The sequence below is a fragment of the Euprymna scolopes genome, chromosome 10, assembly GCF_053919585.1.
Source record: "Euprymna scolopes isolate OS-2025 chromosome 10, ASM5391958v1, whole genome shotgun sequence".
In the NCBI taxonomy this organism is placed as follows: Eukaryota; Metazoa; Mollusca; class Cephalopoda; order Sepiida; family Sepiolidae; genus Euprymna; species Euprymna scolopes.
In genome coordinates this window covers 19,695,332-19,714,743 of record NC_136491.1, presented here as the reverse complement: position 1 = coordinate 19,714,743, position 19,412 = coordinate 19,695,332, and the positions used below count along the sequence as shown (strand labels likewise).

Here is a 19,412-nt window from a genome sequence, read left to right as displayed (position 1 = left end):
ACCTTTTCTTAAAGCAACAATGTAAATGGAAGGCAGAATACCTAGAACCCAATAGAACCACATAGTCTGACAGCAACAAAGCGATTGATTGTCAGGGACGTATCCTCAATTTGTATGTATATTAGTTAACAAGATATTTTTTGGCATTGTTTCTTAAGTTAAATGGGAGGTAACTCAACTGTGTTAGTTTAACTGAATTACTTCCCTTACCAAACATCAACGTTTTGCCATAGAGAATTTTTAAAACACTTAAAGGATTTCCCGATTTTAAACATTTTTATTAGAAGACAGAGAATTCAGAAATTCTGTTTGAGCCAAATTCGAGTCGATTGGCTTCCAAAATATTTCCCCACTTTTAAGAGAAGCTTTGATTAAGTCGGTCCGATACTGGTCAATATCGATGTTGCGTTTTTCATTTCGGACCATTTCGTTGTTTCTCATGAGTTCTTCAGTAAATTCATTCGTTCGAAGCATGTACCTAGGATTAAAAAACATAGAGAGATTAACATTTTTGAAAGATCACACACTAATTCAACTACAAGCAGACAAAAGAATTTAAGGAAGCAACTTGTCATATCAAGGAAGATAACTTATCTGGACTTATTTTCACAGGTAACATGAATTGGAATAAATACATTGAAGACATTGCTATGTCTGCTTTGAAGCGGTTGGCTCCTTCTACCAGGCTAGAAAACTTCTCACACCTGCCTATAGCTATATCCTTTATCTCTACAAAGCCGTCATTCGCCCATGATTGAACTCGTGTTGCCACGTTTAAGATTGTGAACCACTGCACCAATTACTAATCTCTTCCACTTGGGCAGAATGTGGTAAAAATTGTCTGTAACCTAATATGTCCTGCACTGTCTGTCATGCTCCACCCTTTGTTCTATGGCCTATTTACAAGTACTCCTCAGGAATTTACTCAACATAAATACCCTCAATCAACTCCACAAGCAACAAAATCCCACCTCTTTCACTTTAGAGTTCCTTATATGTCAGAAAACTTTCGCTCTAATTGCTTCTTTCCTTAAAGTACTTGTCTTTGGAATTCCCTCCCTTCTCCCCATTCCTCCAATTGTATCAACTTGCAGAAGTTTAAATGTAATGTTAACAAATATCTTCCAACACAACTCTCCGTTAAAGATGCTACCTTTAAATTTTTAATTTACCATTTAAAAAAAGCAATGAAATATGTGCATATATCTTCACAAACGTAACAAATACACTGAGGGGGGGGGGTGATATATGAATTTTAGTTTCACTGGTAAATTTTATAATCAATCAGTAGTATTAGCAATGGAGAATTAAGTTTTGAACAAAAAAATGATTAAAAATAAATTGTTTTGAATCGTTTTGGGGATCGAAAAGTAAGTACAATTTTTTTCCGATTCCAATACTGATACCAATTTCGATTTCGATACTTCAAAATTTCTGATTTTTTCTTTTCATACCTGATTCCAATTTCAATTAATCGTCCAAACACTAGTTAAAACAAAACTATTAATGCCACCTCTTCATCAAAAAGCCGTTAATCAAGCAAAAATTTTATCAACAGGATCTCTTTGCCATTAAACAGACGGCCATTTTCTAATATTATCATCAAAACAAATGACTGAGAATTACTGAAGTATAATAATATTGATAAAAAATGTAGAAAACCCTGAATGACTGAGGAACCCAAAATCCACTGTTATAACTATTGCTTCATAAAAATGCCGCCTATTATGTCTCTTAGTTTTGTGCCTTAAACAGTTATCTCCCTTAGCCAGACATTTTTTTTTTATAGAGTTTCCCCTGACTTGACACTGGCAGATTGACCGGTGTTTTGTCCTCTAACTTAGTTGCCTTTCTAGCCGCATGGCTTTGTTTTTCGTCTCTCATTATCCTTAGCCGTTTTAAGCCATCTCCAGTAAGAAACATTGTATTATCCACTTCTTAAAGACACCTTTTTAATACCTTAATGTTGTTTTTATATTATTTCATTTCAACTACGAACTTTGTTTATTTTCTTTATCCACGTGTTCGGCCTCCTTATTCCTAGCTGTGTTGTTCAGTTCCTTTTTTTTTTTTTTTTTTTTTTTTACATAGGCATCACCACTTATCAAGGCCGATAGGCCACGCAAGGATAAGGGTTAAAGAGTGTAGAGAGTCAAAAGGACAATATATTAATCGATAGTAATGGAAGTTCGGTAAATTTGTTAACTTAAGTGGAACGGCTCATCAGAAACTTGTTCACGTTGGGCTTGAAGACAACCATATTATAGACAGCTGGAAAGCAGAAAAACGGAAGACAATTCCACAGGCGTGCAGTTCTAAGAAAGAAGCTTTGGTCATGGAATCTATGTTTGGGTTTAGGCACAGATAAAGAGTGGGGAAAATTATTGATAATGTTTTCAGCTAGTCTAGTGTTTCTTGTGAAAGTTTGGCAAGGGGGGGGGCATAGAGTGAAGCTCAGTTGAACACTTTCCATGAAAATAACGATAAAGCAGAGACGAACTCGCAACATCTCTTCTGTGAGACAGAGGCTGCAGCGAAGAGAAAAGGACCTCTCCCATCAGGCCACGAAGTCTATTTTGAACCCTATCAAGGCAGGACAAGTCTTTTCTAGCAGCTCCTGCCCATATGTGGCAACAGTATTCCATCCTTGGACGTATCTGGCTCTTATATAGATAGAGAATTGCATCAGCAGTGAGATATCTACTGGATCGATAGAAGGATCAGACTATTTTTCCAGCGGCTTTGGCAACAGATTTGATGTACGTATTCCATTTAAGATCAGGAGTAAAGGTCAAGCCCAGAAGCCTGTCAAAACTTGAGGCCTCCCCAAGACGAGAGCCATTCATTTTAATTGATGCCAGATGGGGATCAGAACGTTGATGATGTAAAGATAGAAGCTTGGTTTTAGATGCATTAAAAGTAACCAGCCACTCCTTTCCCCATTGTACAACGTGATCAAGATCAGAGGAGAGAGAATCAAAGAGAACTTGGTCGTTTACTGTCTTAGATGTGCTACCATAGATGGTAGTGTCGTCAGTAAAAATGTCTATGAATGATGTAAGGATGTGATTTGGAAGATCATTAATGTAGATCAGGAAAAGAGTTGGGCCCAGGATCGACTCCTGAGGGACTCCAGCATTTATACTGTGAGATTCTGATTTTTGCCCATCAACTACTACTCTTATGAACCTATCAGAGAGAAATGATTTAATAATTGAGAAGACATTTCCAGCTATACCATAGCTGGAGATCTTGTGAAGTAAACCTTTATGCCATACCCTATCAAAGGCCTTTGATATGTCAAGAGCAATTGCCCTAGAAAGGTTGCCTCTGTCGAGAGATTTGCTAATCCTATGAGATATAACTGTAAGCACATCTGCTGTAGATCTAGCAGAACGGAAACCATATTGTGTGTCACTAAGAAGGTTATTTTTGCTGAGATGGTTGATTACTTGTCTATTTAACACAGATTCCAGCAACTTACTCATGACGAACAGGAGACTTATTGGCCTGTACTGAGAGGGGGATTAACGATCACCTGAATTCTTAAATACAGGGCATACTGATGAGATTTTCCAGGGTGATGGGAAGCAATTCTCCTTAAGACAACGTTTAAATAGTTTTGTAAGTATGGGTGCTAGTTCTGATTGAAGTTTTTTTAGTACTATAATTGGAATACCATCAGGGCCGGTTGCTTTACTGGAATCAAGGTTTTTGATTAGCTTGGCAACATCACGTACAGATATTTGTATATCACATAGTGTGTTTTCTGATACAGGAGGAAATATTTGGGGTTGGCGGCCTTGGTCGCAAAGGGTGGAATTGGCTGCAAAGTTCTTGGCAAAGAGTTTGGCTTTGTCTGATGCTGACGAGATTAACTCAGGTCCATTGATGATAGTTGGAATGGAGCACACGCTTCTGTTCAGGATTACGCATACAACTTCCGATTCAGCCCTTTTATAACTTTTCGTTTCTGGACTTTTTCTCTTGTATTCTGAACAATGTTTTTTTTTTTTGTTTCTTTCAGTTTTTTACTGTATCTACCTTCAATAAACCTGTTTATGGAATTTCCTGTCTTCAGTGTTTTGATTGCTAGCACGCGTTTTGTTGTATATTGGTTTATATTGGAGGAGATGATATATCAAAGCGTGTCATGTGTTATCTAGTGGATGTGAGATATTTGTTCTTTTAACAGACAGATAATAAACATATAAATCGTATGTATGTTGTTTAGCCAGGAGGGCATGATATTGACGTGTAAACTGAATCATGTTGTATCAGACTTATCACACGGGATATTTTTACAGTTCATATGTAAGAAGAATAATATATGCTTCATACCTTTTTTCTTGAAGAGTTCTCCTGTATCTTCCCGCTGCTCCGTGACGAACCATGAAACGATCAACACCATCCAATTGAGACATCTGTTCTTATTTGTGAAACCATTAAAACAACTCTTTATATTTTTATAATATAAATTTATTACAGTTGTCTCAAATGGTTTTCACAGGATCTGCAGTTCGTCTACATTTCTATTCTTACAGCTCGCTCCCTAGCTGTCTGTCCACCCCTGTCTAGACGTCTGTCTGCTCTGGTGGTCAATCCTCAAATTTCTGAATCTCTCCAAAACTAACTACATCACGTGTTCTCTTATGTCATCTAATTACGTGTCTCAGACCAACCTAATGTCCATAGCTAGTTATTTATTTATTCAAAACCCCAAAATAATGTTTACATATATTTTCTATTTTCACATTACGTTTGCGATTCACACGTCAATCATTTCTTCCCCAATTTAATTGTTTATTCTTCTAATCATAATAACTGATCTAGCGACCATCCGTTGCTCAAATCAATTAATAAGAATACAATAACAATAATAATAATGTTTTGACCATTGACCCCGCTTGCCACGGTTAACAGATACTACGCTATGATCACAGCCTAATGGGTCATAATATTACACTCCTTTCCCCCTATTTTCAAAAATGTACGGCATACATTTTTCCTATATGCCCTATTCTCACCTTATTCTTCACACCTGCGAGCCAGAAAAATGTCAGATAATATCTCCGCTATGCATTTTCAATATATTTTCATCCTTTTTTCAATAAATATACGGTGCAGAGATATGTTTTCTATGTCTCCCGTCTTAAATAATTTATTCGGCTGGGCCCTTTTTCATGGCCCATGTGGTAACATTCAGGGATGTGGATAAAGTAACCTCATGTTCGTTAACAGCTGCCACATTAGCCATCCCATGCCAATTCCAATATCAAGGCGCCTCCCGCCTTATCTCAAAAAAAATTTTGACGACATCTCATCCGACAGATTTCTGACTTCAAACTGTTTAAGGATCGTATGTTTCTAAACAAACGCATCCTGGGGACAGTATACCACCAGTCAAAACCAAGATTTCATTAACAAAATCTCTGGTGCTTGTACAAAGAAAGGCGACAGATCAAACAAGGGAGATAAATCGTGAAACAAGGGAGAAATCAGTTTAACAAAAAAATTAATCATGAAAATCATATTATTATTCATCGGACTGCTGTTCTCATCTTGTGTGTGATTTTCACAATGTTTCGGTCGATGTAACCTTCGATCTTCTTCAGGAGTATCTTGTTGAACTCGGGAATATTTCTGTCGAACTCGGGAATTTGGATGGCGGAATAGTTAGAGCATTGGGAAAAATCAATTGTAAAAGTGATATTCTCCTGAAGGTTGAAGGTTCAATCTTCAGTGTGGGCAACCGAAAAAATACATTTGCGAATTACTTAGGACCTCTATCCAGTCATGACTGACGGAACAAAAGCATGTTACCCCCGTGAAGTAAATAAAGGGTTCCGCTTGAAATTCTGTCCAAATTCCCGAGTTCAACAGAAACATTCTCGAGTTCGAGAAAATCACACTCAAGATGAGAACAGTAATCCGATGAATCCAAATAATACGAATAACCAATCCTCATCTCAAAAATTCAGAAACGTCAATAAAAAATCAGTTCTGAAATATTAATTTAATTAAACAACAAACAAAACACCCTCCTCTCCCCACGTTAAGAATGGCTATCTGAATAATAACGTTATTATTTCATTGCAAAAAATTGAAAGTAATCTAAAATATGCTTTCTAAAATAAACAATCTGAGTTATGTCCCCTGTTTCTGCAATCTTATTTTGAAAACTCGACCTGTCATCTTTCTTTGCAGAAGCACCAAACAGACGACCATTTTCTTCTAATATTATCATCAACGTAAATGACAGAGAATTATAGAAGCACTATTACTATTGTGGCGTGACCGCCCCAAGGAGCTGTAGGGCTTCTCATTCGGGGGAGATTGAGGCTCTCGAAACACTGGGGAATACCGGGCAAATATGATTAAGTATTGTTGTGTGCTCGGACAGTGGCGTCCGATCCTGCTGAAGGAAAGAGTTAAGTTGTGAATTTTATTATTTTATTTTTTTATGAAACCTGCATATAAATCTGATTGTTAGTGAAAGCGACGATTTGATGTCGTTTTGAGAAACATGACAAAATATAATTTCGTTTCTGAGGCCAGGCGAGGGGTCAAGCATTGACCTCTCCTGATCATGAAAACCGAATCTGTGAGTGCATGCAGAGAATTAGAGAAAAGAGAGCAACCTACCTACCCTGATACCTCTGTATATCAGCGAATACCACACCAAAATCAGTTAGTTGAAGCTGAGTTTTGAGCGAATCTGATCGTAATCGAAGAAATGTCGCCACACACCGTTCTCTACCCGTCCATCGCTATCACCAAAACCGAGAGTACTAAATCTAATTGAGACTCAGTAGCATATTTTGTAAGAAATCAACAACTGAACAATTGTATATAAGTTTATATCATATTTTGTAAATTTAACTTGAATTAACTCGGTAGAATAGAGATATCTGAGTTTGTCTTTCTTTTGTGTGTATGAAGATCTATTCACTTCTAGCATGACAGAGAATTTAAAAAATATTTTCCCTAAGAGTTTTCTGGGGTCTGTCCACTATAAAAGGGGACGAATACGCCAAAAGCAGACAGTTGACCTTTGATCAGCATGCCGTAGACATCACATCGATCTCCGTCCACGTGGACGTTAAACGTGTGCACGCACCTAAATTCTCCACATGGAAGTACTAAAGCAGCGAGAATTAACATTTACCCTTCTTATTTCATGTTTCCTCAGTCAGAGCAAGATCTCTCTCTCTCTCTCTCTCTCTCTCTTTACTTTGCTTTACGCATTTAATCCAAAACCTATCAGACTAAATGCAAATATATGTATAGAGTCCTAGCGACCATACAAGAAGTTACCAACATTAACTTTATTGCCAAAATAATCCTTTCTTGAACATTTTAGCTTTATCACTTTCATGACTCTCGTGCTAAACCAGCACACGCACACATAAAAATACATCAACACAATAACATCATTCGCCTTTCTTATATTGTTAAATAAAAAATCATATTGAACTTTTACAATTCGTCTTTGTCTTTATGCCATCTCTGACAACCTTTTATTTTCATATTTTTGTTGGGGACTTTTTTTGTGGGGGAGGGGGGGACATTTACCTATGCTCACATCAAAAACGTGATACAAGGCGTCGGTGAATATCGACTAAGCACCCCACAGAGCCACCTTCTTAAATAATAAAAATTCTCTCCAATCACCATTACCAATCATCATGGTGTTGTCTTATTTTCTACCGGACACTCACTTAGCCCTTATTCTCGAGTGGCCTCTGGGCCTGGATAAGTGGTGAAACATTAGTATAAATAAATAAATAAATGAATAAAAAGAGAGGGGGGAGACAGATGGGGGATTTATTAAAAACTATAAAATTTCATATCCTGACAGTAAGAAAAAATGTTTATTGTGTATTCAATTATTTTATAATATTGGATTGTATTTTTATCGTTATTATGTTGGATTTTGGCATTTTTTTTATTATTGTTTATGTTTAACGAAAACCTTATTTGCTAAGATCCCGACAAACTAACTAACCCGAGTGTACAAGCTTAGATGCCTAGCTTTGATATTAAAAAAAAAAAAACGTTTTAAAAGTTCGTGTTCATAATTTATTCATGCCAAATAAAATTTAAGTTAAAAAAAATCGTTTGTTATTAATAATTTTTCATTTATTTGAACTAATCAGCTGTTTTTCAAAAGTGATTTATTTAAAAATAAGATCTGCCAAAAGCTAAGCATATTTGTTGACAAAGTATTTATTTAATGGGAGATAATTCAAAATTACTATATCATATTTCAGTTGACCGAGTTATCTACCTTTAGCAATCTTTCTAGTGTGAACTGTGAAACAAGGCTGAGTTTAAAACAATGACTATTTATTTGTAACATAAATAAAGCGCGAATGCTATGAGAAGTATCGTGAGAAGGAAAATTACGAAATCAATTAAAAGACAGAGAAAGGAGGGAAGAGGGAAGAGAAATGAAAAAAGAGTGAGGGAGAGAGGGGGAGAGGAGAAAAGAAAATGAATGATTATATCCAAGAAAGAAACATGTTTACTTAAAAATGGAAGACGTTACAAAATGATATTTACTTTCGCAAGTAGGTTTATAAAGATTAAGACTTTTTATCCTAGAAATTTTTGTCTTTGGTGATAATTTTCGTAGTTAATCCTTCCATTGTGCCCCACTTATCGTGAATCTTAATAGGAACTAGTGTTGGGACGATTAATCGGAATTGGGATTGACAATCGGAAAAATCGGAACTTTTAGGGGTATCGGAATCGGAAAAATTAGAATCTAGTTTCCGATGCCAATTGTCTTTTTCTTATTTAATTTTGTTAAAAGCAAAATCTTCCATTGCAGGTAGTAATCTATCTTTATATCTATAAAAGTGAAATTGTGTGTGTGTGTGTGTGTGTGTGTGTGTGTGTGTGTGTGTGTGTGTGTGTGTGTGTGTGTGTGTGTGTGTGTCTACATTTCCCTGCCAAACTACTCTGTCAATTTTCAGTCTACAGACGCGAGATTTAACATAATGGGTATTGAGATTTGGGAAAATCTTTTTAATAGGTTTTCGGCCAGAAATTTGACTGTCAAGGGGTCAAAGTTCAACGATTTGCCCTTTGAAAACTTTACCAAACTCCTTGGCAAATTATGGGTCTAAACACTTGAAATTTTAGATGTAGGTTACTTGGACATGGATCAAACTTTTTAATTTGAGGCAAAAACAATAAATATTGTGGGGTCAAAATTGGGATCAAAGTTTTAAAAAATTTGACCTCTGCGGTCTCTATGAAATTACTCAGCCAATTCTTGGTCTAAACATTTGAAATTTTACATAAAGTGTATTCAGACATAGGGCAAGCTTTTTAATTGGATTTTGGCCGAAAATTTGGCTGCCAAGGGGTCAAAGTTAAAAAGATTTTACCTTTGTGGTCTCTAGCAAACTATTCAGCCAAATTTTGGGTCTAAACATTTGAAATATTTTCATAAAAGGTATTCAGACATGCTGCAAGCTTTTTAATCATTTGCAGACTCTACCAAACTCCTCCGCCAATTTTGGGTCTAAACACTTGAAATTTTAGATGTAGGTTACCTGAACATGAATCAAACCTTTTAATATATACACTCGTGAGCAAAAAACATGGGCCAAACAAACTTTATACATTTTATTACACTAAAAGCTATATTGAACAAAGAACAATTGAACAAGGAAACTTAAACAAGACTAATAACACAGAAAAAGACATTTACTTTAATAAATGCTTAGTATGGAATCGCATTCCCTTTTGATTTCTTTAAAAGATCAATCCTTTTAGACATGCTCTCAACTAAAGTGGAATACTGTGAAGAGGAGATGCTATTCCATTCGCTTTGCACAGCTTCCTGCAGTTTGTCATTGTTCTCAAAAGTTCTTTCGGCCAATGCACGAGATATTATGGACAAAATATTCTCGATTGGGTTTAAATCAGAGCTCTGATCTGGCCAAAATATCACATCAATTGAATTATCAGAAAAACATTTTTTGTGACTTTGGATGTGTGTGCAGGGGCATTATCATGTTGAAAAATAATGTTCTGGGATATTCCCAGCTCTGGATACTTATTAACAGTTCTGTTTCTTATATTCGAATGTATTTCTTTGCTTTGATTGACTTCTCAAATCTAATGAGTTCCCCAACTCCTACAGCAGTAAAAGTTCCCCCATACCATTATCCCTCCATTCCCGTGTTTAACTGTTGTTTTTATGCAACTTGGCGAAAATCTTTCTCCAGTTTTCCGATTGCACCGTTCAGGAGTATCGGGAGCATCACTGACAAGACAAAATCTTGATTGATCTAACCAGAAAACATTCCTGAACCAGTCTGTATCTTTCTTGCCATAACACAAGAAAAATCTCTTTCTATCATTGATGTTCTTCTGGGATAAAAATACCTTCTTTGCTCACCTTTTCAAAGAAAATCCCATTTCTTTCATTTGTCTAGACATTGTATATCTAGAAAGAGAATTTCCAACCCCTGTTTTGAATTCTTTGTTGAGATCAACTGTTTTGAATTCTTTGCTGAGGTTTTCTTTCGATCCTTCAAAACAGTTAATTTAAGCCTGTGGTCATCCTTCAAAGTGAATGCTCTAGGGCGACCAGATCCAGATTTCCCTTTTACCAAGCATTCGGCTTCGAACCTTTGACCAGTTCGCTTCACTACAGAAAGAGATATTGTCACTTTTTCTTTTCTTAAAATATAAAAAATCTGCTTGTAAGTCATTTTGGGCTGCCTTAATCCTGCAATTCGGTTTTTTATATCCTCGCCAAGATGTGGTCTTACCATTTTTAGGATTAATTTTTACACTTATTATTATATGTTATAATAATAATGATCTGCAAAATAGAAATTTTCAGTTAAAATTAACAAAAATTCATGGAAAAATATCGAAAAATCGATTTCTTTCTACTTTTACACTTGGCCCATTTTTTTGCTCATGAGTGCATATGCACACACACACACACACACACACACACACACACACACACATATATATATATATATATATATATATATATATATATATATATATATATATATATACACATGCACATAAAGTTATGAATAGTACATAGGGCCCGAGCAAAGCTGGGCTGAACTGCTAGTGATAAAATGATAGATATTTATTGATTTTTAATCAATAAATATATTTATTGATTTTTTAATCAATAATAAGACTAAAGTCTATAGATTATCTCTTACAAGTGTAATTTTTACGTTGAGAAAATATCTACACATTTAACATGTGTTTTTACGATAATTGGGAAAAATAACTACTTCATAGTTAAATATTTAGAGATTTATTTAGAATCAAAATCGGTAATTGTATTGGCATCAGGAAAAATACTGGACTCGTCCCATCGCAAGTAGGAACCCTTTCTCACAATGGCGATCCCATAGTGCAGCATTACCCTTCCTTTCACTGCTTAGTTAACTACAAACTTCTCTTACACAATCGAGGACTATTATTATTAAGCAACTTATTAAAGGTGGAAATTATAGTTATGCGCGACACTGCATACATGTACATGCACTTCCTTATGTGCAACAGTGCACATCCACTTACATGCACTCTTTTTACATCGTACAGTGTATTCATTAATCACATGCACTTTTTACTTACAACAGTGCATATTCACATGCATTTCTCTTCACGCGCAACAGTAGACATAAACCTTTACTCCCCCATGGTTGCAAAAGACTGACCTGTGTTCTATGCTTGAAAGTGGAAACCTCCGTCCAGTCTCGAAGAACAATGGATACACCCTGAAAGGATAACCGTGTGTGTAATTGGGAGGCAAGGGTTGTGCAATCCCCAACCACACCTCTCCTGAATCGGCATTGCTTGCATCCAGTGCCAAGGAGAGGCCCAGGATGATTAGAAACAATGCCGAGATAAGCAGAGAGAACATACAGCACCTGGAATTCCCAAATAGTCACCCATTTTAGTACTGGCTTGGCTCAACATTGCTTAACTTCGGTGATCTAATTGGATAGGAACAAAAAATAAAAATTGTCTCAGTCATGAAGGATTTCTCCTCCATTGACTGAAAACAGAAAAGGTGAAGTATAGCATCATAATAAATACTACACTGAAAGCCAAGACCCTTTCCGTAGACGTAAGAGGTAGCAAGGGATGTAAGGTGTAGTAAGGGAGAAAAAGACATCGCCCATCAGATTTTAACCCTAACCCTAACCCTGTTCAAGCAGGAAAGGAAGGTTCGCTTTGAGATTGTGTCCATAAAAGTGCACAAAAGTTAGGATGTATACAACATCTCTCTCACACCCAATGTTTACTGTTGCCAATATCCTTACTCTTTCTTAAACGTAGATACAATCTGGTAAATTCACATTCTAACCTATCAATACCTTGGTACATTACTGCCATGTCAAAGCAAGAAATCTTGCTAAATGTATTTCAGTTTTATTTCTTTATCTGAGGTCAATAAACTTTGAAGGAGCCATCAGTGGACCTTTATGTAATCAATCAGTTTCAGAATTTGCTACTTGCAAATAACTACATTCTTGCTCTGACAGCGATGAACAATTTCTGCTAGACGACTTTGAATTCATCTCACCCCTGCATTCTTGAAGTTCAAAAACTATCTATTATTCCTTGCGAGAACTGGCTACCTCACACTGAAAATTATTTCAGTTGAATCTTTTGACAGAATTTGAGAACCTTGCTCAGAAATTTTGTAACTACCCTTCTAGCTTTCCAGCTTGACCTTTACTCCTGATCTTAAATGGAGCCCGTACATCAAATCTGTTGCCAAGGCCACTGGAAAAATGGTGGAATCCTTCTATCAATCCAGTAGATATCTCATTGTTGATGCAATTCTCTATCTATATAAAAGCCAGGTACATCTAAGGATGGAATACTGTTGCCACATCTGGGCAGGAGCTGCTAGAAAGGACTTATCCTGCCTTGATAGAGTTCAAAATAGACTTCGTAGCCTCGTAGGAGATGTCCCTTTTCTCTTCCCTGCAACCTCTATCTCACAGAAGAGATGTTGCGAGTTTGTCTTTTATGTATTGTTATTTTCATGGAAAGTGTTCGACTGAGCCTATGGTCCCCCCTCGCCAAACTTTCACAAGAAACACTCGTTTAGCTGAAAACACTATTAATAATTCCCCGCACTCTTTATCTGTGCATAAACCTAAACGAAGATTCCATGAACAAAGCTTCTTTCTTAGAACTGCACGCTTGTGGAATGTCTTCTGTTTTCCTGCTTTCCAGCTGACTACACTATGGTTGTCTTCAAGTCTAACGTAAACAAGTTCTTGATTACTATATTGTCCAATTTCTACTGTACACTCTTTAACCCTTATTCTCGAGTGGCCTCTCGCCTTGATAAGTGGTGATGCCTATGTAAAAAAAAAAAAATTTATGCCATGCTACAATGTGTGGTAGATGTTGATGAAAACCTCATTATATGCTAAGAAATAGCAAAGAAACTAAAGCTGCTGTTGTTATGGAGTCCATGGAATGAATAGCACGATTAGTGCAGAATGTCTTTGAGCGCAATAGAGGTCAAACAAAGGTTACCGGTGACATATATCAAACCTAATGACTTTCCTTAACAACCTGTACACCTGCATGCAGTGAGGGGTCATGAGACAGTGAGTGTATTTTGAGTGCAAGCCGGTTAACGGGGATTACAGCTCCACGCTTAATATAAAAAGGAGGAAGCACATGTGCTTAGATAGTTAGAATTCAGTTCAAATCCGACAGACACAATCGTCAGTTATTCTGAAAGACTTGTGGAAGCGGCGAGAGGTAGCGATGTATGGCAGATGAATTGATAGAATAATTCCCACCCTCCTTCTAAGGATAGAAGAACAGGGGGACGATTTTGACTGTGAGTAAAATTCCAATTGTTCAGAGAAATGAGACTTTCGTTTGTTGTTATGCATGAGAGAGCTTTTGTTCCAGGAACTGGCGTGGGACACAAACCCTTCGAGGACACAGCAAGAGATGTGAAGAAAACATAAAAAGGTACTTCTGCTTTTATTTTATAAACCTCCCAAAAGGGCTGATGTGCCATAAATATGAACATTGACTTGAAATAAGCAGACGCCCCCACCAGATCCATAATATTGTTAGTCAAAGATGCCACAATCAATGTTATTAACACCTCCAAGGGTAAGACTGAATGCTTCATGTAAAGAGCAAAAAAAAAAAAAAATCAAGACTGCGCATATACAAGATCTGAACTACCAATGTTTCTTTGAAACTATCTAAGGACTCCTCACTTGCTTTAGCCTTCTTTGGACGGGATCTGAAAAACAGACTACCTCTTTTAATCAGACCCCAATCAAATGACGCTCAAATCAGACAATGTGACACCCATGCAAAGACTGGAATAGAGCAATATGCTGACAGGAAACGTTACGAGATGCCTTAAATAAGTTTCCAGACTTTTCTCATATGGGCACTTTTATTGATAGTACACACATGAAACTCTAGTCCAACTTGAGGATAAGGATTAATAAGAAAGATGAGGAACACTATGGAAGTTCTAGCATTAAACAAAGGTATGAATTTCGTTTGATTACTTCCTTTGCATTAGACGCTTAAAATTAATCAAGCAATATTAACTATATATATAAAAGCGAAAATGTATGTATGTATGTATGTATGTATGCTAAAGGGCGAATGAACTCTTTTTCTGGGTCAACGGCCAACTAGCACCGTGTATATTTGTGTGTGTGTGTGTGTGTGTATATGTGTATTGGGGTGGAGAGGGCTCCCATAAGCCGTGGTGAAGGCAACCTTTCTAGGAGAAGCAAATCTCTAATTTAAAAAACCATAAAGCGGGAGACCAGTACCCGCATTAAGCTGGTCTGCAGTTTAATTTGTTGCTGGCTATCTTGCTCTTGCTTATTGCTGGATCTCAACATTTTGAATCGAGAGAGAGACTTAGCTGTCGTACAAAGCTAAGACTCTGTAACATCATCTTTGTATTGATACTTCCTCAGGCATTTGGACTCATGGATTTTAAATATCTGAGAGAGTGGCACTCGTCTGACAAGACGTTGCAATCATCATATCATGTATGTATGTATGTATGTACGCTTTTCCTCGATGTCCACAAAAGGCTTCTTTCAGAGAGGCGCTTGCTCGGTTCACAACTTCTTAAAACTTTTTATATCATCTATAAATTGTAATATCTCAGAGTTACCCACGGAGCTCGCCTGTCTATTTAATTTTATTGACTTTCAAACGTTAATTATTCGACATTTCCCACATCGGCACGCGTTACATTCGGTTTTCGGTATAAAAAAAAGCGAAACTCGCAAGAGAGCTAAGTAACGTTTGTTCAATGTCGACTTCGTCATATCAGACTGTAGCTTTCATTTCGCTCCTCCTAATAAACAGGGAGCGGGTTTTTAAAAACAAACAAACCGATTTATTCACCTCATTCAAAACTGTCCCGCACAAAATGCTTACTGCTGAATACCTATCGCCGTCATGTCAATCAAAAACGCGCACCTGTTTTTGTTTTAACACTTTACTATTTTCCAACTGCGCGTCATGAAGGCTTCATTTTTTTTTCACGGGCACCTGTTTTTTTTTTCACATTTTTGGGTTTTTTTCACATATCCCGAAAAACACCCGGGCAACGCCGGGTACCCCTCGCTAGTCTATTATATAAATCTCACCTGTCTGTTTAATGTATGTATGTATGTATGTATGTATGTATGTATGTCTGCCTAAAACTTTCGACAAAGACGACGGATTGTCAGGAGATCGGAATCGTTTTGAAGCTCGACCCTTCAGACAACAAATATCGAAAAATTGGCTAAAAACATTAATTTCTTCACCTTCAACTGGGCACTTTTCTACAGGAAGGGGTCGCTTTTTTCGCAAATATTTTCGAAAGTCATCCCCTCTTTTAGATTGACTAGCCTTAATTTAAACCTTCACCACTTCCGGTTTGGCGATGGACGCAACAGCAAAGATGTCAATTTCCTTTTTTTTTTATATACGGTTTTTTTCCCTCGTTCATGGTATGGATTCAAGTCTGTCTACTACCACTTTTTTTTTGTTTTTGCTGAACACACACCTCCAAACACTTGGGCTAGTTATAAAAAAAAAAAAAAAAACACCCATCGTAAAGGTTTCACAATTTGTTGAACAGATATGATTAGAATTGTTGGTTCATAGAATTCTCATTAGTATTAGTACAGAAGTAAACACTATAAATTCAATACAAGGAAAAATAATGCACCCTTCTTGTCGAGTCATTCTTTTTTTTTTTTAACAATCCTCATTCAAACTTGACTATTTTAAAGAACTAGTTAAAGATAATGTTAGCTGTAACAAATCGAGAAAATACCCTATTCTACCAATGTTCACATTATTCCTTCGTTGTTTAAATGTGCAGAGTGTAAGAGTTATGAATTAATTGAATAGAAAGTAAATTGAGAAATGGTCTCTCGACAATGTCGGTGTTGCTATTAAACTTGGATAAAATCTAGGTATTGTTCGAAATCGCTTTCACTATAAACACTGTCAAGGTTGGTTGCTTTCTCTGCACCATTTGCATGCTAAGGATATATGCGTAATGATCTCGGCACCATTAAAGGACAAGGAAGCCATAGGGAGTAAGCGTCAAAACGTTTAATAAGTCAAATTTAATATATGTGGACGTAGAGAAATGTGATAAGTTAACCAACCTACAAATTATGACGAAGTTGGTGATCGGTGGAGGGTCGGTTTCACTTTTGATGTTGCAAAACCTAGCAACGTTTTTGATTCTAATTTTATACCCCCTGCTTACAGGAAGTGATTTGCTAGTGTGTCAGCTGTTGGTTATTTAAGAGGACTGCTTTCTTCCAAAAGAGTATTTGAAAAAGTTCTGATAACGATTATATTTCTAGAGAAGTTACTTACTTGTTACCTATACTAGAGTTCATGCACACTGGTTTATAGTCTATAGTTTACAGCCTTGTGTTGTTTGGCTCCTGACAGAGTTGGGGTCGCGATTTAATGATATTTCGTAACTTTTACACCAACCTGTGATGTTGGAGAAATTTCGAGATCACATGACATGATCGCTGAATTTGGGTAGGAATTTTAATTAATTTTAATCAATTTAATTTAAATTTAATTTAAATTCAATTTTAATTAATTGTAATTGAATTTTAATTAATTTAATTTTAGTTAATTTTAATTAGTTTTAATTCAATTTTACTTAATTATAATTTAATTTGAATTAATTGTAATTAATTATAATTTAATTTGAATTAATTTGAATTAATTATAATTTAATCATTTTTTATTTTCCCTTGTACTGATTAATTGACTAAAGTTAATTGTATTTTTTAAATTTTTTTTCGGCCATGCTTTTTTTTTAATTTTATTTATTTAATAGTAGAAGAACGATTCTTCTGAAGAGAACAGTTCTGCAACACTTTTTTGTTCTCTTACAAAGATTAAAATCAAGATATAATGCCATTAAACCTTATGTCTAGAATCCTTATTTTATTTTTGATCAAAATCCATTACATGATTTTGATTCTAGAAAATGTCTACATTTAAACAGTGAGGCTTAAGAGGTCTTAAGAAGAAACTGAAATTCAGAGAATCTTGTTTAATTGGTGTCTAATAACTATGGATCAAATTTAATGCAAATCTGAAATATTTTAATTTTCAAATGGGTGATGCGCCAATAGCATGCTCTTTAAACCCATGTAAAATACTTAAAAGAAACTGAAATTTGGACAATATTTATTAATTCCTATTCTCAATACCTATTGTTAAATTTTCACAAAAATTCGAGTTTTCACAAACGTCTTTCACCTCTTTTTTATGACCTTTGCATAAAACTAAGTTAAATTAAATATAGCCTACATAACCCAAGCAATTGTGTTACAAAAGTTATAATGATCAGTTAACTAGTTTAAAAATGGATCCTATACATAGAAATATAAACATATACACATAGCTAACTTTATATATAAGCTAGACTTTTTAACCCATTAAAAACGGGTAACAGTTATATCGCCTGTTGACATAGAATGAGTCTTTTATACCAAATTGATAGTTGAACAGGGTTAAATGTATGTTCATTTTTGCATTAAATACTAGTCCCTATTAATCCTTAACCATGCATCAAACCGATACCATAACACTTGTTCACTGCACCTTATAACAACAAAAAGATCCATACAAAATTTCAGCCAGATAGACTCAGTAGTTTCTGAGGAAAATTAGAACAAACAGATAGACAGAAAGACAAAGAATCTAATTGAAATATAATATAGGTAGAAAAATAAATTTTTCAAATTGTCACTAACGACTAGTGTTGGGACGATTAATCGGAATTGGAATCAGGAATCGGAAAAATCGGAAGATTTGGGGGAATCGGTATCGGAATTGGAAAAATTGGTGCCTATTTTCCGGTGCCAAAACGATTCTTTTAATTGTCTTTTTTTATTTGATTTTGTTTAAACCAAAATCTTCCATCGCTGGTAATAACGATAAAATAATAAATATTTATTGATTTTAAAATACCAGTAAAACTAAAATCGATAGATCATCCTCCACAAGTGTATTTTGACGTTTAGGAAAATATCTGCATATTTAAGATATGTTTTTATGAAAATCGGGGAAATAACAATCTTATAGTTAAATAATTAGAGATTTATAAAGAATCGGAATCGGTAATCGTATCGGAATCGGTAATTTAGCACAGAATTGATATAATATTGGAATCGTCCCATCACTACTAACGACAGAATACATTTTGCAATAAAGATGGTCAAAAATGGGTGAAAAACTCAATAATAGTCGTATGGATATGATTAAATTTACCAATGTTTTCGTGGCCTTCTTGTTCTTATCAATTCTTGGATCCTTTTCAGTTCAAGAAGGCGTTGTTCCTCAAGTAGAATTTCTTCCATTCTAAGTTGAGCTAATTGGGCGTGATAAGGACTCACAAGTGGATCGTTTGGGTCTGACACTGTACACAAAAAGATAACAAGGAGAAATTGTTTAATCTGTAAAAGCTAGCATAACATTTTCAAAAAGATATACGAGTTCAAATCAATAGAAACTTGTAGAAAAAAAAAAATTCTTAAAGAGTAGCAAAGTCTGTCTTTTTTATTGCGTCAAGCACTTTTTCACAAAAAAAATCCTCCCTATAGTCCAGACCTGGTTCTCTGTGACTTTTAATTATTTCCTAAGCTCAAGGAAAACCTGAGAAGCTGTTGTTATGAGATAATTGAGGAGATGAAAGAGGCTGTGACAAGGGTCATTAACACGCTCACACATGAGGTCTTCCAGAAGATGTTGGAACGGTACAATAAGTCAAGGCTATGCGCTAACTCTGTTCAAGATCAATGTGTAGTATCTGTTCTGACACTACACTTTGATTTTTTGTTCTTGGTTAC

General features: G+C 35.7%; 1 protein-coding gene across 1 annotated transcript in view; it reads right to left on the bottom strand.

Annotated features, from left to right (window-relative positions):
• Positions 1-257: 257 nt before the first annotated feature.
• The window catches only part of LOC145285838 (uncharacterized), a 56,868-nt gene continuing 37,713 nt past the window's right edge, over positions 258-19,412 (bottom strand). The window contains exons 3-4 of the mRNA XM_080134277.1: positions 18,835-18,982; positions 258-478 (exon numbers count right to left, since the gene is read on the bottom strand). Coding sequence (XP_079990403.1) covers positions 268-478; positions 18,835-18,982 — 359 coding nt within the window. The 3' untranslated portion in view covers positions 258-267. The remainder of the gene's footprint in view (positions 479-18,834; positions 18,983-19,412) is intronic.